The sequence below is a fragment of the Ochotona curzoniae genome, unplaced genomic scaffold (genome assembly GCF_017591425.1).
Source record: "Ochotona curzoniae isolate NIBS_2020 unplaced genomic scaffold, NIBS_Ocur_1.0 scaffold_4505, whole genome shotgun sequence".
Classification (NCBI taxonomy): domain Eukaryota; kingdom Metazoa; phylum Chordata; class Mammalia; order Lagomorpha; family Ochotonidae; genus Ochotona; species Ochotona curzoniae.
In genome coordinates, this window is record NW_024467118.1 from 25,868,419 (window position 1) to 25,892,338 (window position 23,920).

The window sequence follows — 23,920 nt, forward strand, 5'->3', positions numbered from 1 at the left end:
GAGATTGCTGCTGATGCACCAAGAAGGATGAATGGAGACTGATGAGTTATGGGTATGGGTTACCTTATGTGTGATAAAAAATGTTCTGGAGATAGGTAGTGGTAATGGGGACATAACTGCATATAATAATAACCATTGAGCTGCATAGTATACTTTACAATGGTAAATCTTGTGATATGTGGATTATAACTGAGTAAAAAACAGCAATATAGAAAGATTCCAATGAACTACTAAACAGTTCCTTTAAATAGATTCCCTTCTCAGTTTTATAAGTTATGCAAATGATTTCCAGCATAAGCAGTTGGAAAAGCCTATGTTACCATGAGGTGCACTAATATGATGTCAGCTCAGGTTCACTGCTTTCAACTCTGTAATCTAAACTAGCCCTGCTGACACTTTGCAGATGGTTGCTAGTTCACAACTAAAAATAGCCCTGACCCACTCTCCTGGGTCCCAGCAAGCACAACAAGTGTCACCATTTGCTTCTCAGACCTAATATACCATGCCATGGAGCTGCCATCCCACCAAGGACAGCGAAGCCAGCAGCACTTCCACAGACAAGCACTGGGCACTGTCCTCTACATCTACTTCCCATGTGTGTTTTCTGCACCTCCTCCCTCTCTCCCAGTTTTACCCTGATTTCTCTATTTTCTTTCTCCATTCAGGCCTTTTTACCCAATCAACTTATCACCAATCTCTTCCTCCAGCCACACAACACATTCTCCTACTCCCCACCCAAGCATTTCCTCTCCACCTACTTTTGAAGAGATACATCGGAAAATGCAGCCTGCTTCAAAAATGAACTAGTTTAACAAACTGGTAAGTATATACTCAGTTAACTACGTTTTTATTTGTCAAAATGTAAAATCAGTACATTCAGTTTTCAAGAAGTACTGATGTACCCTACATTCCTTTCTCTAGACAAGCTTATGTTGTTTTTCCTTTAAAATTTTTTTTCTGCAAGTTGATTTTATGCTTAACATCATAAATACTTCCAGGGCAAAGCATAGAGATCAAACTCATTTTTGAAAAATACTCCAATGCATGGATATGCCAATTACAACAGCGGGGATAACGGATGATCTCATTGAACTACATAGGATGTATTCACAGAAGGATTTAATCACTGGGAAGGATATGCTACAGCAGGAAAAAGCACAAGGGTCTGAGTGACTTCAAGGCATTTGCCATTCATCCAGCAGGTGGATTTTTAACTTCTGTGGTAAAGACACAGTGCCCTAGTGTCAAGGAGGCCTGGAAAGCTTTCCGGAGGGCTTTATTTATGCCCAATTTCTAGTCAGTGATCCAAGCCAGATCAGCCACTGAAGTGAGTTTCACTAGGTAAGACATGAATTTACTATACTCTAAATGTAAGTACGGAAACCAGGCTGAGAGCATTTTGAGGGGGGTTTCAAATCTTAAACAGCACCTAATATACCACCAACTTGTTCATCTTATCCTTATCTTGACTAGTGTCACATTTCAGGTGTTGCAGAGATAAGCACAGAGCTATCCAGGCTAGCCTAAACAATTCTATTTTACCTGAGATCAGACAAGCATGAGTCAAGCAGTCAGCTCTCATTTCACTGAACAAAGCTCAAGGTCTACTCTTTCTGCCCCTACAAATACCACAGGTGTATGTCCACAGGACTGAATCCCATAAGATTAAATTTGAAAAGCAAAGCTGCAGATCCAATGCATTTCCATTTGCACTTTTACCAGATACAGCCAGACTGCTTCCCTAAGAACTGACAGCAAAACATATCCTCATTAGCAATGTGCTCTATAATTAGACACCAAGACAAGCATAAATCATTATGATTCACTTGGATTTTGTCAATGTGGTAGATACTTGGTGTTTATTCTAAAGACTGCAGTAGCCTCAAGTAAAAAGTAAATTACTGTTACATCTCTGCACTGAGTTAGAATCTCAAGTAAATGGGGTAAAATAGCTTGGAAAAATATCACAAACTCTTGCTACTCAACACTTGTTACATTGACCTGCCATATCTACAACATTTGCAGCTTGTTAGAAATGAGGCCATGTTCCTGTTTCTACCCCTCATTCAAGGGAAGGAATTACACAACTAGAAACTTGAGGCTAGACCCTTCCTAGGATGTAGAATTCTCATGAAGTTAACAATGAAGTTGCAATACTGAAAAAGTGCCTGTATAAATCAAGAACTTGAAATACTAGCCAAGGACAGAAGTCGATCACATAATTGACTGTTGCCTTGCTTTTGAAGTGGATTTCTAAACATCCAAGCCTTGGAACAATTAAAATAAACATTACAACATGTAGCATGCTGCTGACTGAAATAGCAGCCTAGTTATTTTTAATCACTAGCCTCCTCTGACTCAGCTCCAACCTGGTTTAATTAAAGCAAAGAACATTATTTGGATCCTTGTAGATGCTTGGCTTTCTTGGGCAAAAGGAAGAGAGCCACTTCTGTGCCTCTGGAGCAAGTGAGCAGATGGAGAGCTATGGAGGGGAGGACTGGGATGTCTGCAAAGGGACAGAGTGAGCAGGGACAGAAGGGCTAGGACAGATGCAGAGAACAGCAGCTCAGTCTCATAAATGCATAACTCTTCCACCTCTCTCCATTTCAGTCCATACACACCTGCTACAGTTTACACACAGCCTAATTAGTCTGAAACTATAGATGGCAAAAACTCAAACAAACATCTCAAATGTAACTTGTCTCGCTTACCAGGATACCAGTTAACAGCTTTGAGTTTCTTTTTGAGATGAAAACATTCTGGTATTGTATCTTGGGAATGACTTATTCCAAGACCTTGGAGGTAGTGGACCCCTCTCACTAGATTCAAGTTGGCCCTGCCCAAGTGCAGAGGCTCACTGACATCTGAACCTATTTCTCTAAGAGAAATCCTGTCACTCCACCATAGTCAAATGGTCTGTCACAGGGGAGCTGTTCCTCAGCACCCCAGTTCCTTCTCAGGCGGACAACAAGGCAAGTCCTTCCTAGGGACAATGGCACACTACCAATGCCCCAGAGTACAAGAAAGCACAACAAAGCTAGGGTGCTCCACTTCCTCCCTGGGAGTCAGCAAGAAAAAGAGAGCTTAGGTCATTGTGATGAGTAAGATTGCAGTCAAGAATTAAGACTACAACCTGAGCAAAGAAGGAAAGCCAACAGACACACAAGCATGAATTTTACACTAAGTGGATCTCTACTTCCAAAGACAGTTTTGCCCCACAGCAGCACAGACTGACACTGCACAAAGGAGCCTTTTGCATATACTTGACTATAAAGGTCAAGTGAAACCCCTATGTGCAGGGCCAAGCCACGAGTGTCAGAGAACTTCCTGGCAGCTATTCCTCTCTTGACTGAATTACACAGACTGGTATTAAGTCAGCTGACAGGGTCCCTATCAACTTATCCATAAAACTTATAACTCCAGCAGCACTGGGAAGGTCCTCACACATCCACCAGGGGACTTCTAGCAATCTGTTTCTGCAAGCCCTCCAGGGGATTCTGATGCACAAAACCTTTGTGTGTGTGTGCAAGTGTGTGTGTGTGTATGAGAGAGAGAGAGAGAGATTGAGATCAGACAGCAATTCCCTTGAAGTGCTGTTCAGAGCCATGAATTGTTTACTTTTCTCTTAATTGAGAAATTTGAAAGAAAAATCTCTTCCTATAGATTTACCAATGAATCATTCCACAACTGCTTGCTTGCAGTCTGGCTTCAGTTTTCACAGCCTCATAAACACTTTACAGCTAAGAACTAGAACTCTAGTTAGAAAGAATTAAGAACTCAATTGCCTTTGTACTGGTTCTCTTTTTATTTTAATATTTTTTTATTTGAAAGGCAGAGTAGGAAAGAGACAGATTGAGATAGACACACAGAAATCCCTCATCCTCTGAGTCATTTCCCAAACGCCCATATTATCCAGGGCTGGACCAGTCTGAACCCAGGAGCAAGTAACTCCATCTGAGTCTCCCAAATGGGTTGGGAACCACATACTTAAACCAATATCTTGCCTCCAGAGGTGAGCATTCAAAAAACTTGAACAAACAGTTGACTTGGGACTCAAAGCTGGACACTCTGATTTGGAATGGAGGTATTCTGAGCAGGAGCCTAATCGTTGTACCAAATGCCCACCTGTTCCTCTTTAGAATCAGCAGCTATGATGTTTCAGTTTGTCCTCCTTTACTAACCAACTCCAGTTGGATCTGCTTTCCTCATTGTCTGCTTTCCTCATTGTCTCTGCCCTCATTCTCCTACCCAACTAATCAAAACTCAGTATTTCTGTGCCTCTCCCTTTTTCTCCTCCCCACACAGTTATCAGATCAGCTGGATCATCCCCTTCAAGCTTCACACCCCGACATTCTAAATCCTCCTGTTAACAATGTTCCTCCTACCTCTGCTCCTTTTGCTCTCTGACATGTATCCTATGCTTTTACCAAAAACAGACTGATGTTCTCGGAACACACCTTATGTCTTCCCAGTCCCAAAGCAATGTTTCTATGATGGCACATCCGAATGTTTTCAGCAAAAAATGGAACTAAAAGTCAGCTTACTTTGGTGCAAAGTTTTTGAGATTTATGTATAGTTTCCCCCAAAAATAGTTTCCAGAAACTTTGAGGTACTCTCAAATTGGTCCTTTTTCCTGGGTCAGAGCTACCACCCCAATCTCACTGCTTACGGAAGTTCTACTCATTCTTCAGGAAACACAGGACATTTTTGAATCCCCACTGCTGTCATTTGCATGCCTCCCACCTTTTAACATCCTGCATTATTGTATCAGTCTGCAGTTTATCTCTCCTAGCACTGTCAGTTTCTGCAGGGGAAGAACTAAGACATGTCTCAGCATTTTTTGCAACAAGGTCTTACAAAAAGCGATGTTCACTAAAGACCTTCTGAAGTGAAATAGCAACTGTTATAACTTTGAATCACACCTGCTTCCCCGGGAAATCTGGACATGTCATTTATTTGGGTTTTGGTAAAAACATATGCAAAAGTAAATACTCTTAAAACTGGAATACCTGGTTCAAATTAAAATAAAATAATAATAAAAGACAAAGTGAGTGAGGCATGCACATGTAGGAAATGAAACCATGAGTAAAGTCAAAAGCCAAGCTGAAATCGGGCTATTCTCACTTAAACTATTTCCTTAATCTCCCCAGTGAGCTTGTTCTTTTTTGTGTGTGCTTTTATTTATAGGATGAATGAAAAATAATCTTGGACTGCATTTTCCCCAGAAATAAATTTCTCCCTCTTATCCCAAGTTAGTGCTCAAGATAAGTAATAAACTCAATGTACAGTCCGTTTTTGCAATAATTTGAAAACACTGAATATGTTTTAGGCATCTGGAATTGTTTAATCCATGTATCCATTCAATGTGATAACTGAAGCAGTACTGTGTAAGAATCCTTTACAGGCATGCTGACACACTCTTCAAAAAAGGATGTATTTATTTATTTCGAATGTCAGAGAGAGGGAGAAACAGAGAGTGAGATCTTCTACCCATTGGTTCACTTCCACGTTGGGCACAACATCCAGGGCTGAGTCAGGCAGGAATCAAAGAGGTTTATCCGGGCCTCCACATGGATGGCAGGGCCCAAATGTTTGGACCATCATCTGCTGCTTTTCCTAGGTTTATTAGCAGGCAGCTGGATTAAAAGTAGAGAAACCAGAAAGCTGGACCAGAGCCATATGAGATGCCAGCCTCATACTGTAGTTTTATTCACTACACAGCAACTCTCCTCACACCATACACCCCATATACCTGGCAGAATATGGATGGATTAGGTGGGGGGACCCTCAGGGAGACAAAGGTAGCACACTCCTGTTTTTATTATATCAAAAGGACGATGATGGTTTTGAAGTCCCTTGGCATAACACTCCACTGCACAGCACTGACATCAATCAAACCAGGAGGACTCAGTCTTGTTAGTAGGTCATTTCACACTTAACATTGTCACACATTTAACCCACAGGAACTCCATATTTCCTTGAGCAGTACGCAACCACATGCACCTGTGTGGAAGCAGTGTTGGTGGTGGCTATCAGCCATCACCAAAGCATGCCGATGTAATTGTGGGGAGAAAGAGGCAGAGGGGAGATGACTTATTCTAAAGGCTCTGCACCTGGTTTTAAACAATCCCATTGAATCAGTTTGCTAAGAGCCAGAGCAGCTTTGTCTCATTAAACCAAGAGGTGTCCTCCTGTAATAGAGTGCCTGCTACTATATCAAAATAAGAATTCACAGTGTAACTGAAGTCACTGCTGCCGTCATTCAACTATAGCATCCTGTCACAGCATTCAGTCAAGGGATGGAGAGGGTGCCAGATACCATGGCTCTATTCCCCATACGAGCACAACTACCCACATCACTCATCAAGGAACACATCCAAATACTGGATTTTTAAAAAAGCACATCTGCTGTTTGGCAGGCATTTATAAAATTTCCTGGGGCAAGTTAAGACTCTGACTGTGATACAAGCATCTCATACAGGTACCTGTTCAAGTTCAGGCTACTATAGTTCTGATCCAGCGCCTTGATAATGTGCCTGTGAAAGTAGTGAAAAATGGCCCATCTCTTCTATGCATCCACGTAAAAGATCTAGAGAAAGTTCCTGGCTCCTGGCTTCCAACAGGTTTGACTCCAGCTGTTGTGACCATTTAGAGAGTAAACTAGAGAATGAAAGATCTCTCTCTGCCTCAACTTCTCACTCTGTAAATTTACCTTTCAAATAAAAATAAATATTTTTTTAAATGTCCAAACATCTGGTTTCTGCACAGGAATTCCACTTTTCCCATGGCCTTGACTTTAGTTCAGATGAAAGTGAAATATTCAAGTTGCAGTTTTGGAAGGCTCGTAAAAGCAAAAAGGGAAAGTTTGTTTACACAATTTGAAAAGAGAACCAGAGTAACCACCCCTCAAAATTCATGAGCACTTGCTTTCATTTACATTTAGCAACAATAGTCAATTTACAAATTCTTGCAGATATAAATTTAGCAAAACAACCCAATTCAGGGAAAACAATGAAAAGGTATCTCCAGTGTGTATGGACACATGAAGGAGGGTATGTTATGTCAAAAACAGAATCCAAATAAAGTGGAAATCTGGTTAAAGGGAAACAGGGGCATTCTGAACATGGCAGTGTCTGGGGGTTTCAAGTACTGGCAGCAGGAAGTAGACACAGTACTGTGTCCACCATAGGGAAGGAATGAGTGGTTAAGATGATGATTTCATGACTTTGAAAGGGAAGGTGAAGCAAGGACTTGGGAAAAAATAGCATTTCCTCAGCGCATTTTACACACGGAAATCTGTCTAGAGAGCGGTTTGTTCGGTCCTCACTAGCTCTGCATGTACAGCATATCTATTAGGACAGACTCAGGATAGGAGACACAGGGGACACAAATATACAAAGCGGTTGTGCCTGCCCCATGCAGTGTTCTTATCTCGCCTACACATGCCACCACAACTCTTGAGGACAAGTAGACCCCAAAACTTATCGAGGGTCATGGATACCCCTGGGATTCCCATCATCAATCTATTCTGTTCTCCCACTGCAACTTGGTTCTTGGAATTCAAGATAAAATTCTGCAACTGCCAGGCCACTAAGCTATCTACCTAACCAAGTTAGAAATATCCAGGGCAAGAACTGGCTTATTCCCCTCAGAGGTGGTGGTGACAGGCTGTGAAGGAAAGCCTATGTGTAAAGCTCTGAGGTCCAAAGTCCGTAATTTGAGCTATAATTGAATTTGTTAGTTGGTAAAAATGAGGCATGAGGCAAGTACTACTCTAGGGATAAAGGTTTGAGAATACTGGAAATGAAACTAGTAATTTATATTTCTGGAATCCCTAGGGGAATCACAGAGGAAGAAAGCTACTTTGCGATGTCTTGTGGAAAACCAGGAAAGAAAATACTCATTTCTCTAAGAGAGACAGGTTACTATCTGAATGAGGGAAAGATGTTCTTTCACATTCTGTGCTTGTGCTAAACATCTAGAGAATGAACATTTAACTGTAGGACTTCATTACTTTTAAAAAAAATACACCCTTCCCATTCCTACTACCCATTGTTGTCACAATTCAGGAAAGCAAATTGAATTTCATCATGCATTCATGACAACAGATGGTTTTCTGATTTTCCTATTAAACAGTTGAGTTATCTGATGGCAAGCCGGATCCTTCTCATACTGCCAAGCCAAGCCAACAGACCAACCCCTACATAGGTAAGGAACAGAGACATTAGCAGAGAGTTTCGAACATTAACCTAAAAGGTATAATCTCAATATGTTACTTGCAAAGTATTCTGTTGACTAAAACTTGAAGGACAGAAATGGAATATTTCATTTTTGAAAGGAGGTAGATCTATACTTCTCCCCATCTCTGCACCAGAAGGTTAATTCCGTGAACTCACAAATGGGATTGACAAACCATGACTGGTAGCCAAGAATGAGTATTTGCTTGAATGGGCAATGATAGGGAAGATGTGTACCTAGAGAATCTGTCAGTGAGAGGACTAGTGGCCTGGCATCATCCAAGCTACGATGGCTGCACTTCAACTGTATACTGCAGTGACTCTGTGGCTTAGGATTGAAAATAAGTAACTCCTAACTGTGGGAGATAGGAGCATTCTACTGCAAGATGCAGAATAAGCTAGAAAAACATTTGTGTATTTTGTTTCTAAAACTATTACAGAATATTCTGAGTAGCATGGCAACAAATGCAAAAACTCCCTACCTCCAAAAATGCCAAGACTTGAAATATCTGGGTTTTACCTCCACCCTTTCACTTCCAGTGGTGTCCCTTCACATCTAAACTGGAATAGCTTTGTTTCCAGACTTCCAATAGTCCCATATTCCGAATGATTCTCTTCCCTGTCCTTACACTATCTTTAATCCTCCTTCTGGTGTATAAAGCTTCACCAACCAGTTGGTTTGCAAAATTTATGTCAGAATCCCTTTGACTTGGATTTAAAATCCAGCGAAAATTTGACCCTAGCCTACCTTTTATCCCTCCTTACTTATTGAAAGGCACAAAGAGGAAGCAATGAGGCAGAGAGATGGAGAGAGAGATTGCGCATGAGATGGTGCTCAACTGGTTTATTTTCTAAATGCCAACAACTGCTAATGGTAAAACTAGGATCTAGGAACGGAATCTAAGTCTCCCACATGAGTGGCTGAGACACAATCACTTGAGGCATCAACTGCTAGCATTCAGGCATCTTAACTAGCATCTCTTCTTAAACAGTTATTTTAATGTTCATTTTATTTGAAAAGCAGAGATAGCGGTCTTTCATCTGTTGTTTCACTCCCCAAATACTGGTAACAGTCAGGGCCGGGCAAGGGGCAAGGGGCAAGGGGCAAGGGGCAAGGGGCAAGGGGCAAGGCCAAAGACAAGAACCAGGAACTCAATCTAGGTTTTTCACATGGCAACAAGGACTCAATCACTTGAGGCATCACTTATTACCCCCCAGGATGCACATTAGCAGGAAGCTGAATAGGAAGTAAAGGAGCTGGACTCAAACCAGGAACACCAAATATTGCATGTAGGTGTCCCACATGGTCATCGAACTGCAACACATGCCCGCCATTTAATCTGTGTCTTAATCACTGCTTCAATACTCACCCCTAGCCCACCTTTGGAGTTGTGTGTTTGCTTCCCTCTGAGATGAACCTATTTTCTATGCATGCCCTGATAACCGGTCAACGCAACCTTCTTCCTCTGCTGTTCAGAGTAACCGAGATCTTCTCTTTCAGCCTACATGGAAAATCTTCCACACCCCTCTCTGTTCACCCAAAATTCTCCTCAAATTCAAATTTCCTCCCTCATTTTGGATTTCTACAGCATTTGCCATGGAAATCATTATTTGCCACAAAAGAAAAAAAAAAAAAAACCAAAACTAAGGAAATCAAGACTGTGTCACCCAAGCCATTTAACTTATATACATGATAATATCTTATCATGTGCTTCCAAGTGTTTTTTTACGCATTTGTGTGACAAACAGGTTGCGACCTCTGTTAGTTTCCAACCTTACATTTTGGTATTTACCATAATAATTTTGGTGAACATTTTAGAAACTTTTTAGGTTAATTAATACATACACCTTTTTCAAATGTATCAAAACTGGGCAGGCAAGCCTTTAATGAGACTTGGTTGATATCCGGCTGCCCTTTTGCTGGGTTTCCCTGGATGCTCCAAACACAAAAACCTCTTGATCTGCTTCCCCTTTCCCTTTGCAACTGCAGCTTATGCTTTGACACTGAGACTGATGTTGTTACTTCAAGTTCCTGCTTTTTAGGACATGGCTGCACACGCACAGAAGAGACCCAAAGCAGAGAACCTCATCACACAGCATATGCATGAGCAACAGCAGGCAAATCCAGTTAGTGAAACCAGAGGAATCTGGGTGGACATGATCCACTTCAGAAGTGAGAGGTCCCTTCAACACAGAAATCTGCAATTAGAAGTTCATCTTTTCAAGATGGTCTGATCGAAGATTTGCTTTGCCAGGTTTTCCTGCCCATCAGCTTTCTCCTACCTCATCTCTAAGCTATCCATCAGTGAGGCAGATTTAAGACATATTCTCCTGCCTTGCTACTTAGTAATAGCAACTGAACCTGTCTCTTAGGCCAGGAGTGGCAGGCAGGCAAGAAAGCAGCAAGAAAGCAGCAGGGCATTTGGATAGGGAGCCATAAAAATAACAATAATATAAAAACACTACAATTAGCAGACATTATTGGCCAACATCACAGATCTTCATCACTTCACCAAACTTCATCGTGAGATGATACTCTGAGAGGCAAGCTCAAAGATGAGTCTGGAAGACTTTTTTACAGGTTTTTGAGCTTCACTTAAAAATGTGAGTGCACAGGGCCCGGCGGCGTGGCCTAGTGGCTAAAGTCCTCACCTTGAACGCGTCGGAATCCCATATGGGCGCCAGTTCTAATCCCGGCTGCTCCACTTCCTATCCAGCTCCCTGCTTGTGGACTGAGAAACCAGTCGAGGATGGTCCAAAGCCTTGGGACCCTGTACCCATGTGGGAGACCCAGAAGAGGTTCCAGGTTCCCGGCTTCGGATCAGCATAGCATCGGCCGTTGTACTCACTTGGGGAGTGAATCATCGGACGGAAGATCTTCCTGTCTGTCTCTCCTCCTCTCTGTATACCTGACTTTGTAATAAAAATGAATAAATCTTTAAAAAAAAAAAAACCTGAGTGCACAGTTGCTACCTGGCTTGTACTAGAGGTCATCTTGTTTTTGACTGCATCAAAATGAGACCTATAGCAAAAGAGCTACACACAAATGCCAAGCCTTCCCTAGAAGCTGGCCAGCTGTCAGGCACTGTCTTTATTTCTGGGTCATATGTCACCTGCAAATATAGTCAACTCAAGAGTGCCTCCAAAATACTTTTCATCCAAGCAACATTATATTTGATCGTTTTCTATACATCTTTTCTAGAGTGACACATATAGATCACAAGGAAAATAAAGGCACACCAGAGCAATAAACATTGTCAAATAACTGCAGGTTTTGTAGGTAACACTTGGGAGCACATGGTTATGAGGCACTTAAAACACAGCCTGCCAAAAGCAGTGTCACTGCAAATCATTCAAATGTGAATTTATGCATCATAGGAATAAACTCTACAAAGCAAGAATCAATCTATCCTGGACCATAAAGTTCAGAAAGACACAGTATTCTCACTTGCACAGCATTTAATTGAAGTGATGTGCATCTGTGAATCCAGTTAGCAAACAGGAGAAATAACCTGTAAAGTTCTTACCTTGGGTCTGTTTCTTATTTACCGCATTGTCAGCCTTGTGTCGTTTCTGAAATTAAAAAGCACGCAGAACAACTGTAAGAAATTGAATGAAGTAATCAAACAACATCCTTAATAAAAGAGACAAAGCTTGGGTTTTCCAGGAATTTTATTCATTCACACTCATATCACTGTTTTAAAAATCGGAGAGGATGTTTGGAGGTGAAGAATCAGGGGCATTTGGGAACTTAAATTTGAAAGCAGTATCTGCAGTGTTGGTACATAGTACCTACTTCTGGGGACACAGATTTGTGAAGCTCAAAATATTTTCATATACTAGAAAAAGTTCAACTTTTACTCTTGCTTAAATAATTCATGTAAAAAAAGACTACAAGAGAATTATCTATAATAACTACCTTCTAATAATGGCATTGAAATATTTTCAGCTTCTTATGAAACTCATTGTCTAATTATGTCCTCTCTATAATTTAAAGATGTACTGCTGTCAGTGATTAGACTAAAATTCATCTCCTATCTGCACAGTCTCTTTTCTTCATTGTTCCTTAACAGCTCACCCACCACTTGTAGCCATCATATCACAGGACACCGCTTTCCTTCCTCCACAAAGCACCTATAACACTAAATGGTAAGCAGGTGAGTTAGTCAAAGGCTGCGTGGGTGAGTTTGAAGTTACGTGAGCTAGAGTTTCCACAGCAGTAGGAACAAGAAACAGAGGTCGGGGGAAAGGTGAGAATTGGGGTGACCAGGGAAAACTATCTTCTTTAGCCTTCAACAAGAGGTTTTCCACAGCTTCTGGCTAAACTTACAGCATGAAGTCTAACAAAGGCATCAGGTTCCATTAACACTGAAGAAATGTGCTGTGTGCAACTCTATTCAAAAATGCTAGCCACTCAAATCCAAGATTAAATTTAGCTGTGCTCACCTGGCTATTACAGGATGTGGGACATACATAAAATAAGCAAGTTCCCAAGTGTTCAAAGTGAGAAACAAGCCATGGTTTTCAGAATCACAACACATGTGTGTAAACCTCTCTAAGAGAAAGGACTGACATGGTGGATTGCAACACTTCTCCAAAACACAAGAGCAGCCTAGAGTAGCAAAACAACAGCTTGCAACATGAACAATCACCCACTGAACTGCACAAGATGCAAACAGAACACTCAAAACGTCTCTGTGTGGAACAAGCATTGAAAATGATTTCTTCCACATCCACGTGCAGGAAGACACTGCAATTCTTTCTTAGCATGAAATGCTCACTAATAAAAGAGCACTATTGTAGACTTTAAATAGGCCTATTATGGGTTCCAAAAGTAAGCACAATTTGCTGGAAAAATAATCTCAAATGAATTGTTAAAGTTCTGCTAAATTTGTAGCATCTGTAGACAGTATTTTATAATTGTAAAACTCTAAAAATATTATTTTCCATTTATAGCAAAGTTAACAAGAACATTACAAAATAATCTAAAATAAATTCTGAGTCCAAGGTAAATTCAGATATTCAAAGCAAAAATAATGCACAGCTATGAAAAACAATGGTTAGATTCACAACTAAAGTAGACAGATAAAAGCTAATAAATGAAACATTCTTCCTCAAACAGGAAATTCAATCTTAGTGAAACCTAAAGTGATCCTGAACATGACTTTCCACCTGCAGAGAATTTCTGCACGGTAGCATCTCTTCCTTCGACCTTTCTGCCACAGAATAAATTAGGTTACTTGTCAAGAAAAGAGGTTGAAAAGTAGGATCTACCCAGATTGCAAGCATAGGACTAAAAAATGAAAGCATCTAACTTTTGTATCATAATTCCTTTTACAACTAACACTTCATGAAAATAAAGCTACTGAGTTCAATTATTTCTATCATTTAATAATCAGTAGGATTCATTTAGCATTGCTGAAAGCTGCTGAATAATTTAATGCCTTATCAATATTTGATTGACAGTACATCAATATGCTGTCTTATTGAGAAGGGCATGAGCTTCAGGAAACTTCACTGGGCAATGTTGACCACTTCCTCATTCTGGAAACCCTTCCCTCCCTAGTCATACCTTTTCACATCACTGCCTAGGTTTTTCACTTGCACATTGACCCCAGCATGTCCTCTACCAGCCTGCTGGTCAGTGATCGGACTTGTCAATTCATATGCCCCAGTCCCCTCTTCACTTCTCACTCTACATTCCCTTCTGAGCTCAACTCTTTCAGACTTGTAGACCCAGTGATAAACAATCATATATGTATCAGAGAGGTTTCCTGTCTGAGTGCCACAGTTATATCTAGTTATCTCCTTAAAAACTCTCTTGTAGGGCCTCAAGGGCACCTCAAACTGTGAGCACAAGGCAACACACAACCTTAACCCACAAGATTCAGTTCTTGTTTTACACACACACACACACACACACACACACCACCTATTTTTACTAACTATCCTTGCACATTCTTCTCATTGCTCCCCAACCTCTTCTTCACACAGGATGTATTTGCCAAAAACACGTATTATGTGTCAGGCACTACTACTACTGCAGAGGACATAGCAATGAACGAGAGATTCAAACCCTTGCTCTTGAGGGATTTACATGCTAGTGACTGGCATTAGACTATGAATAAAGTAAGTAGATTTTACAGAGAACTCTGCGTGGTGATAAGGCTTGTCAAAAATCACTTCGGGCTACACATACATAAACTGAATTCATTTTACTTTTTTCTACATCCTTCATAATGATTTCATATATTATGTTTTTAAAAGATTTATTTATTTTTATAGCCAAGTCAGGTATACAGAGAGGAGGAGAGACAGAGAAGAAGATCTTCTGTCTGATGATTCACTCCCCAAGTGACCTCAATGGCTGGTGTTGCACTGATCTGAAGCCAGGAGCCAGGAATTTCCTCCAGGTCTGCCATGCAGATGCAGGGTCCCAAGGCTTTGGGCCATCCTCGACTGCTTTCCCAGGTCACAAGCAGGGGGCTGGATGGGAAGTGGAGCCATGGGGACTAGAAGCAACACCCACATGGAATTCCGGCATGTTCAAGCCAAGGACTTCAGCTGCTAGGCCACAGCACCAGGCCCAACGGTATATTATTTTTTACTAGAACACCCTTCTAAATAGTGTTCTTTTCCCAATCCATTTTCCATCATTTAACCAAAAGGATATTTGGATGATGACAACATATTTAACAATTTCTTCACTGCTTTACCATACACTAGGAAAGACGTCATGTGTATTATGTCATTATCTTAATAGCTAGCATGATTATTAATGTCCATCTTTTCTATTAGATTGCCAGCTCCATTGTAGCTACTTCTATTACCAAGAATGTTGGTTCCTGCATGTTGACTTGATCTTTCCTAGAAGAACTGACATTTGACAAGATGCAGATTTTCAAAAAAGAGTACTCCAATAATTTTATAGCATTTTAAAGTAAGTATAAATGTCACTTGCTATAGGCACATAGAATAGGTAAATATGTAATATCTATAAATATATAATACAAAATAAAATATACATTATTAGCTTAAAATGTCCAAAGCACCAAGAATTAAAATGTATGAAGTGGGTAAGTCTTGAATATCTCACCTGAAGGCAATTCTTTTTGCTTTCTTTTTTTTTTTTTTTAAGATTTAGTTTTATTGGAGTGGCAAATCAGATTTATGGAGCTAAGGAGAGGCTGAAAATATTCCATCTGCTGGTTCACTACCAAGTGGCCGGAGCTAAGCTTATCTGAAGCCAGGAGCCGGGAGCTTCTTCTGGGTTTCCCACAAAGGTGCAGGGTCCCAAGGCTTTGGGCCATCCTCTACTGTTTCCCTAGGCCATAAACAGGGAGCTAGATGAGAAGTAGAACAGCTGGGACACAAACCAGTGCCCATATGGGATCCCAGCTATTACAACGTGAAGTTTTAGCCATTAAGCCATTGTGTTGGATTCAGTAATCCTTATTTTTAAAGGTTTCAGAATACGGGTTGGCATAGTCGAGCAACAGGTTAATCTCCCACTTACAAGAGCTGGCATTGCATATGGGCACTGGTTCATGCCCTGACCCCTCTACTTACACTCCAGCTCCCTGCTTTTGGCCTTAGAAAGCAGTAGAGGATGCCCAAGTCTTTGGAACCTAGCACCCACACAGGAGATCCAGAAACAGCTCCAGTCTCCTGGTTCCAAATAGGTTCAGCTATGACAGTGGCAGCCAATTGGCAGTGACAGAAGATTTTTCTGTATCTCCTTCTCTCTGTAAATCTGCCTTTCCAATAAAATAAATCTTTGAAAAAAAGTTTCAAAATAAAACACAGTCATTCAACAGCATAAAAAATAGCTGAAGACAATGTAAGTAAGCTGTGTCTTATTCACTGATACACAAGTGCAAACACTATTAGTCTTCACTAACAATGAGTTCTCGACTTCCCATGGAGCTTGAGATAATACTTCTCTTTTCAATTAGTTCTAGTATTAGCTATGAATACATATAATATGCACCGCCTATGGGTCAAAACACCAAAGCAGGGTTTCTATTCCCTCTTCTACTCCCCTGCTATGATGAGCACCAACACTGTACACATCAAACCTTATTCAGACAGCATTCTTAAGTGACTGCATGGAGCAACACTGTCCTCTATCCTGATGGCCACGTGTAGTGTCTCAGTAGCATAAACTTCTGACATGGTCATATGACTATTGCTGCAGCAGGTTTAACAAATCCTAATACATATTTTTATGAATGCATGATGGCCTAGTTCTTCAGATATTTTTTTACAGAAAGAATGGATATATCTGTATTATCACTACTGATAAAGACAGGTCTTTGTTCAACTACCTAAAGTACAGTCCAATTTTCTCCTTTTTCAAGCAATAATTCCAACTTTCTATCATTTTATAGATATAAACTTATTAAGCTACTCTTATAAGTTATAGTCAATTTTTAACACTGGAAAACCATGTTTAGGATACCTAATAACACTTGCACTACATTCTTTATGGACTGCTTGAGTAGGTTCTTTCTAATCATATTCCAAGATTATACTATGCTGATAAGATTTCTCTTAATGAATTTCTTAAATAAAAACTTATTTTTCATGTATTTTCGAAGCCAAGAGTCCTAGAAACTATGGTTTGAGAGCTCATAACTTTGCAGGGGAGGGAGGATGTGGGTGGAAAGAAATTTAGAAAGTATAGGGAGGCTCTGGAACCAAAGGGCCTTGTTGGAATCTGGCAGCTCCAGTTATCAGTGGTACGACCTGGAAGCTTCCTTCCTCTTGTAGAATGGGGTAAGAACTTCTTATAGGGCTGTGAAATGACTGAATAGATGCAGAGGACATGGAATAATATATGGAGCTCAAGCTCCCAGTGATGTAGAGTCAGCAACTCTGGATGGATGAGATTCTGATTCCATCCCTTTCTTGGACAAGTTATAGGACCATGCTAAGCCTTGACTTCCTCAGGTTTACCTGGGGCTAACATTTGCTTCCCAAAATCTTAAAGAAAATTAAATGAGAAAAGCATTTGCAAAACAATAGTGCAAAGGGTGGTAATGAACAGGTGCACAGTTAGAATTGGTTTAACAAAAGAAAAGAGAGTATAAAACACAAAAAGAGACAAAATTGTAGTAAAAACCATGCCTTACAAGGACGTAACATCCAAGCAGAACGGCAAGTGGGTGGGCAGCTGTACCGGAAAGAACACTTTTCTCTGCCAGTGGTTCCATCAAGTATGTCAGTTCCCTACTCCTCCACACACCTCTGCATCCACTCAGTGGGATGCTGTGGTGACTGCTGATCTAAACGCTCAATGAGTCCAGTTCTAATGGGTTTAGTGATGCTGTATCTCATGCCTTCTTAATGAGGTCCCAGTTTGATTCTCTACACAAGCAAAGCTAACATTGTGAAACTTTAAATTGGAACTTCCCAGTTTACCAGCCTTTCCTGGCCTTACTATCTGACTTCCCTAAGGCCTGACGGAAGGTCATTTTAGAGAAGTAAAGAAGTACATAGTTTAAAAGGATAGAAAAAGAAAAAGAGTCCAGATACAGTAAAATCTGAGTTTTTCAAGTAGCATTATTGTAGGTAAAATAGGGAAGGGAAAGTCTGATTTTATAAGGGAGAAAATTACTTCCCTTTTCTTTACTGCTAGAAAATGATAAAAATAGCAAAACTATTGTTATTTCCCTTTAATATATATAAAGAAAGGTTAGAGCAAAATGAACCAAAGAGAAAGCATATGTATTTATTGAGGTCAAAACTACAATATTTAAATTTAAAAATGAAAAAGTAACATGAGTAGGCTCAACCTCCACCTGCGGTGCCAGCATCCCATGTGGCACTAGTTCATGTCCTGGCTGTTCCACTTCAGATCTAGTTCCCCGCTTATGGCCTGGGAAAGCAATGAAGCGTGGCCCAAGTCTTGGGTCTCTATAGCCACTTGGGAGACCCAGAGGAAGCACTTCAGATAGGCACAGCTCTGCCCATTGCAGCCATTTGGAGAGTGAACCAGCAGACTGAAGATATATCTCTCTTTCCTTCTCTCTGTGTAACTCTGTCTTTCAAATAAAAATAAATTAATCTTCAAAATATAAAATAAAAAGGAAAAAACCTTTTGCATGCATATAACTGGAAGATTACACCATTTAATTGAAAACAATGCTCAAGTATAGTTTTCTTTTTATATCAACTATCAGATTTTAATTTTTCTTTTATGACACTACAGATAGAAAAGAACACTGTCAAGCATTTAGCAATGTTAATCTCATAGAAATCAACAGAAATTATGCTTAGAAGTAGGAATGTATTCCATACATTTGTAAACTTAATGAGCATTTTAAATAATCTCAGCCCAAAATTAAATGACTTAAGAAATTAATACTTTAAAATGTCTAGAAAATCAATGTATTTATGAAGAGTTAAATACTTACAATATCTTCTATTATCTCTTTGATAGCGGCCACAGCTAAAATAAATAAGAGAGGAACCAGTGTTGTATAACGACCCGTTGGTGACACATCAGGTATTTGCTATTTGAAAAAAATGAGAGAGAGAAATCAGATGAAAATTAGAAAATTAAAAAATTTAAGTCAACTTTGAAACAACAAAGACTAAGTGATTGTAAAATGTACCACAGCAATTTTACTACCTTAGCTTTCTAACATGAGGTGAGGAAATTTGCTCATTTTTAATGAATAGCTCACAGGACTGTTATAGCCAGAATTGGTGAAATATAAGATACTCAGTGTATCTACATACTAAAACATCATATGTCCATTTAAAATGATACTTCAGAAGCACAGAGAATACCTGGGAAAATATCCATACATCATTACAGGAATAAGGCAGGTTATACAATGTATTCTATGCTCCCTCCTTTTTCATAAACTAAAACAATAAATAATGCTTCAGAAGGGAAAAAAATGAAGAAGGGTACATATCCAAATTTTCAGAGTATCTACCTCTGGTGGGGCAAAAATCAGTTTTAACATTATTTCTTTCTGCTTTCCTGATGTGTTACATTCTTTTCTATAATGGATGTATGTTACTTTTTTTATTTAATCTATAACTTTTTTCTGATTATAACAAACTCAAATAAGAGAAACACAGGCTTTAAAACGCTTATTCTTGCATTTTAAGGTTTAGAACTAAAAACCTTTTATGAAAATGAATCATTTTAAGAAATTCCATTCTGCTTTACCACCCAGAATGAATAATCTTTGCCACAACAGATTTATAGAACTTTTAAAATAAGCTAATAAAAACGAATCCAAAAGCTTACAAAGGAATAGCATTCTGATCTAGCTTGATCCAGAGATGGAATGATCCTTCCTACCCAGGTTCTCCCTCTGCACTTATAGAAGCCTCGGGGGCTTGCCCTGGATAAAGCATTGATTAGTATCTGAACATGTAACTCTGCATGAAGGTTTTATAGTGTGACCTTACCTGCAGCAGTGCAATAAAGAGAAAAAATGAATTAGCAGCTCTTCTGAACTGAGAGTAGAGAAATCTTGGAAGAAATGTGATTATGTTGTATTTTGCAGTGCTAGAAAACAAACAAAAATTGCAAAGTAGCGTTAAGACTCAAGTAGTTTGCAATCAACACCCACATTCACAAAGTTCTGCTACCATCACATAAAAAGGAAACGACTGGGAGAACACACTGCAAAGGGTTAAATGAGAAGGGGTGAATGGGACTAGCTGAATAGTGAAGTGTGAATACCACAGATTCTGTTATCTACAGAACACTTCTTGTTCTATTTGGCCAATTATTCTACTCAACCTAATAAGCAGTAGCTTCCAAAGAACAGTTTCAGGTAAGCTAATATATAACACATCGCACCAGACTCACTACAGATACACAAATATTCTTTTTTCAATATCTTGAGGGACATGGAGAGTTTTCTGGAATTTATGCCTTAATTTTCTGCATGGACACGCTAAGTAATTGGCTAGGATTTCACACGAAATACACGAGATACGCCCAGCATCACTGCTTCCATCTTGGGAACAGGTAGATCTTGTTTATCAAGCTGGAAGGAGACTAAAGGAGACACAGGCCAGCTTTGCCAAGTGGAGAAAAGCTGCTCTGGAATCTGAAGTAGTGAAGAGGAATTTAAAAGGATACTTCTCAATTCTGGAATTCTCCACTGGAGGGACACGGGCCCAGTGGCCACTTGGTGGTAACCAGTGCTAACAGGGAGGCTTTCTATACGCCGACGTAGCTGATGGCAAGGCAGTGAAGCGAGCTCTACGCCCTCCATTCCTGAATACCACACTGGATTCTTTTCAGTCAAAAGTTTTGGGTGCAAAATTTAATGACCTATCCTAAAATGTTAAAACATGTCAACCAAATAAAATTGGATTCTGTGACAGGTTTGGGACAAAGGCATGTACCCATGAACAAGTTTCATTATTCGGACTTCAGAAACAGAATTTTCTGTCTCATCCTACTCCAAGACTCTTATTTCCATACTGGACAGCAAATGAGGAGACAGCCTATTCATCCTGGTGCCTGGAAGCTCTCAATCATTAGTTGACATTCGGAGAGCTCTTTGCAAGCATTTATTTTCTCTTCAGCCTCTGTGGTTCCACTATGATGGCTGTCCTGTGGCCTTTTGTGGTAGTTCCCACCTGACATGGTTGTTGCAGAATTTCGTCAGCTGAGGCTGGTTGATAAATATAGTTCGTATTTCTTCCTGGTCAGCTAATGAGGTCTTCTCTGATACATCATCCGTTTTCTCATAACCTTAAAAAATGAGACAGTCTTCTTATTGACTAGATTAATAGGCCAAATAAACATGTCATAACCATTTTAATGTTTGTTGACTTAAAGTTGAACAATTTCTAGCATTTTGCCACATTCACTTCATATCCACACATACACATAGAAATATACAGCTACTTTTTCTTAAAAGAGGATATGAACATCACCAAGTGAGTGATTCATGATGATATAATGTTAGGGAAGAAGGGTATACTGTAAGTACAAAGCATGATTCAGAAGCAATACTTACGATGTTTTGTCAAATGATACGGCATCCATGACATTTTCATGCACTATATTAACGTCCACAAATAAAATAAATGTGATATTTGTTTCTCTGGGTCTGGATTAACTATTCTTAAATGTAAAATATATTAAAAGCTTATGTTTTTTCTTTTATTGAAATTATTTGTTTTATAGTAAAATCTCTACATTGAACTCTTCCACCAGGTGAAAAAGAGGCAACTATTAGTCATGTAGACACTGACCCATTTCAACAATACTGAAATAAACTTTTAGTCATCTTTTGCCATGAAATGTTCAAGTTATTTTCTGTTCTCACACAAAAAGACACCCTAAAATAATAAATTATTGTAAAATGTTTAACATTATGGCTTTAGACAAAACTAAGTTGCAAACAGTAATTGAGAATAAATAGAAAAACTTAAATTACACACTTCTTGTGTTTTATTTTTCTTTTTGGATGAGAGAAGTAAAATGAAATCAATGGACAACTACCACAATGATTGATCTAATTGAATATGGTCATCTAATCTTCCCTCCATTCAGAATAAATGTTTCCAAGTGAATTTCAAATGTCTGAAGAACATTTTGAACCATCTCTTAGTCATCGGAACAATGCAGTTGCAATAACCAGGTTCTGTACTACAATGTCGACAACACACCTTAAAAATACATGTAAGTTCTATAAGGACAGACAATACACAGAAACAAAAATTAAACTGCTTCTTGCACCAATGACACTGGATTAAGCCAATCCCTCATACCTTTGCTATAAAGGTACGCCAACAGTGCTCACACTCCCCAAGACAACGTTCCCTCTCTTCCCTGCCCAGCAGTCCCATCTTCTTCCTGAGTAACTGCCAACATAGGGTCTCTTCTGAAGTACTTTAGGAGGTCAAAGTTAGGGGATTTCTCTGTGTCGCCTTGGCACCTGACCCCAGCAAAACACTCACCAGCAGGTTCTGTTGCCATCTGTCTACGCTTCATTCTCCCCCTACCAGAATAGGCACTTCTTGGGGCCACGGACGGTGTGGAATTCATCTTCCTAACACTGGTACCAACAAACAGCAGGTACGTGATAAACAGTGTTAGCCAGATAAACACACATAGCAAAGGACAAAGGAGTGGTTACTGGGTTGTGTTTTTTTGAGGGCAAGCAAAAGCTTCCCCGCCCATTGATAAGGACACAACTGATAGCCAAATGCTACTAACAAACTGTACTGAGAAAGCTTGCCCACAAGGTGTGGTTTCTGTACAAGACCAGGGAAGGTGGAGAGCATGAGAACAGAGGCACAATGCAGGGGCACAGGCAACACAAAGATGGCAGACAGAAGGCAAGGAGCCATGGATGAGACACCACGCTGAAGCAGTACCCTTTATTCACACTTCAGCTACGGAAGTGGTAGAGCATGAGTTTATTATTTCTGTCCCATCTTATCTTCACACTCTTAACAATAGTTCCTTACTGAAGGATGGGCATTTGGCACACCAGTGCTACTTAGGAGGCAGGCATCTCCTACTGGAGTGCCCAGGTTTCAGTCTCAGCTCTGCTTCCATTTCAGCTTTCTGATAAGGTGCACCCCGAAAGGCACCCAGTGACCCAGGTACTCAGTACTTTGTCACCCATGTGAAAATCCTAGATTGAGTGTGAGGCTCCTGGCTCTCGTTTGGCCCAGTTCTAGTTGTTGCAGGCATTTGGCAACTGAATAGAAGACTCTGCATCTTCCTCTGCCTTTGGCATGAGTAAATGTGAGTGAGTAAACATTTTTTTTTAAAGATTTATTTTTATTGGAAAGGCAGATATACAGAGAGGAGAGACAGAGAGGAAGGTCTTCCATCCGATGATTCACTCCCCAAGTGAGCGCAACGGCCGATACTATGCCGATCTGAAGCCAGGAGCCTCTTCTGGGTCTCCCACGTGGGTGCAGGGTCCCAAAGCTTTGGGCCATCCTCAACTGCTTTCCCGGGCCACAGGCAGGGAGCTGGAAGGGAAGCGGGGCTGCCGGGATAGAACCAGTGCCCATATGGGATCCCGGGCATGCAAGGTGAGGACCTTAACCACTGCGCCACCGTGCCGGGCCCAGGAGTAAACATTTTAAAAGGCTATTATTTATGGGACAGAAGATGCAGAAACAGTCTGCTCACACTGAGGTCACGGAGAACCTCCTGGGTTGGGGAAGAAGCCTGGAGCTTGTCATCCTGTTTGGCTGTGAACCATGGCAGACTTTCCAGGTAGGAGAGAAACACAGGGTGAAAGTTACATTTTATCCTTATCATTCTGGCTCCAAATTAAGGCCTGCCATGCCTATTTCACTGCTGTGGACACATTAACAACTTTGCCCATGGTCACACAGTAACAATTGCTCACCACTGCACCATGTTTTACATACAACACCAGCTCTTCTCTCTGAGGTTGTGTCATCAAAATTTTGCATATGGATTATCAGAGGCAAAGCCATGTTAGAAATTCTTAGAAACCCCTGATTAGATCTTCCTGAACAAGGACACACAGGTCAGTGCACTGTCTCTGGCCCTGGGATTTGCACAGCAGCCTCAGATGATCCACCTTCCACTCGGCTCTGAGCAGTGGCTTCACATTGTCCTGACATTTTGTTGCTGGACTTCTGAAGGTCTGGCCTTGGATGGTCTCAACTACAAATCAAAACATCATACATGCTTATCACCA

The 23,920-nt window shown here is 40.3% G+C and overlaps 1 protein-coding gene across 2 annotated transcripts in view; it reads right to left on the reverse strand.

Annotated features, from left to right (window-relative positions):
- Positions 1–23,920, reverse strand: part of ATP8A1 (ATPase phospholipid transporting 8A1) — a 220,875-nt gene that overhangs the window by 167,937 nt on the left and 29,018 nt on the right. For both annotated transcript variants that reach the window (XM_040966355.1, XM_040966356.1), the window contains exons 2-5: positions 20,859–20,973; positions 19,671–19,770; positions 18,656–18,754; positions 11,765–11,810 (exon numbers count right to left, since the gene is read on the reverse strand). In XM_040966355.1, coding sequence (XP_040822289.1) covers positions 11,765–11,810; positions 18,656–18,754; positions 19,671–19,770; positions 20,859–20,973 — 360 coding nt within the window. The remainder of the gene's footprint in view (positions 1–11,764; positions 11,811–18,655; positions 18,755–19,670; positions 19,771–20,858; positions 20,974–23,920) is intronic.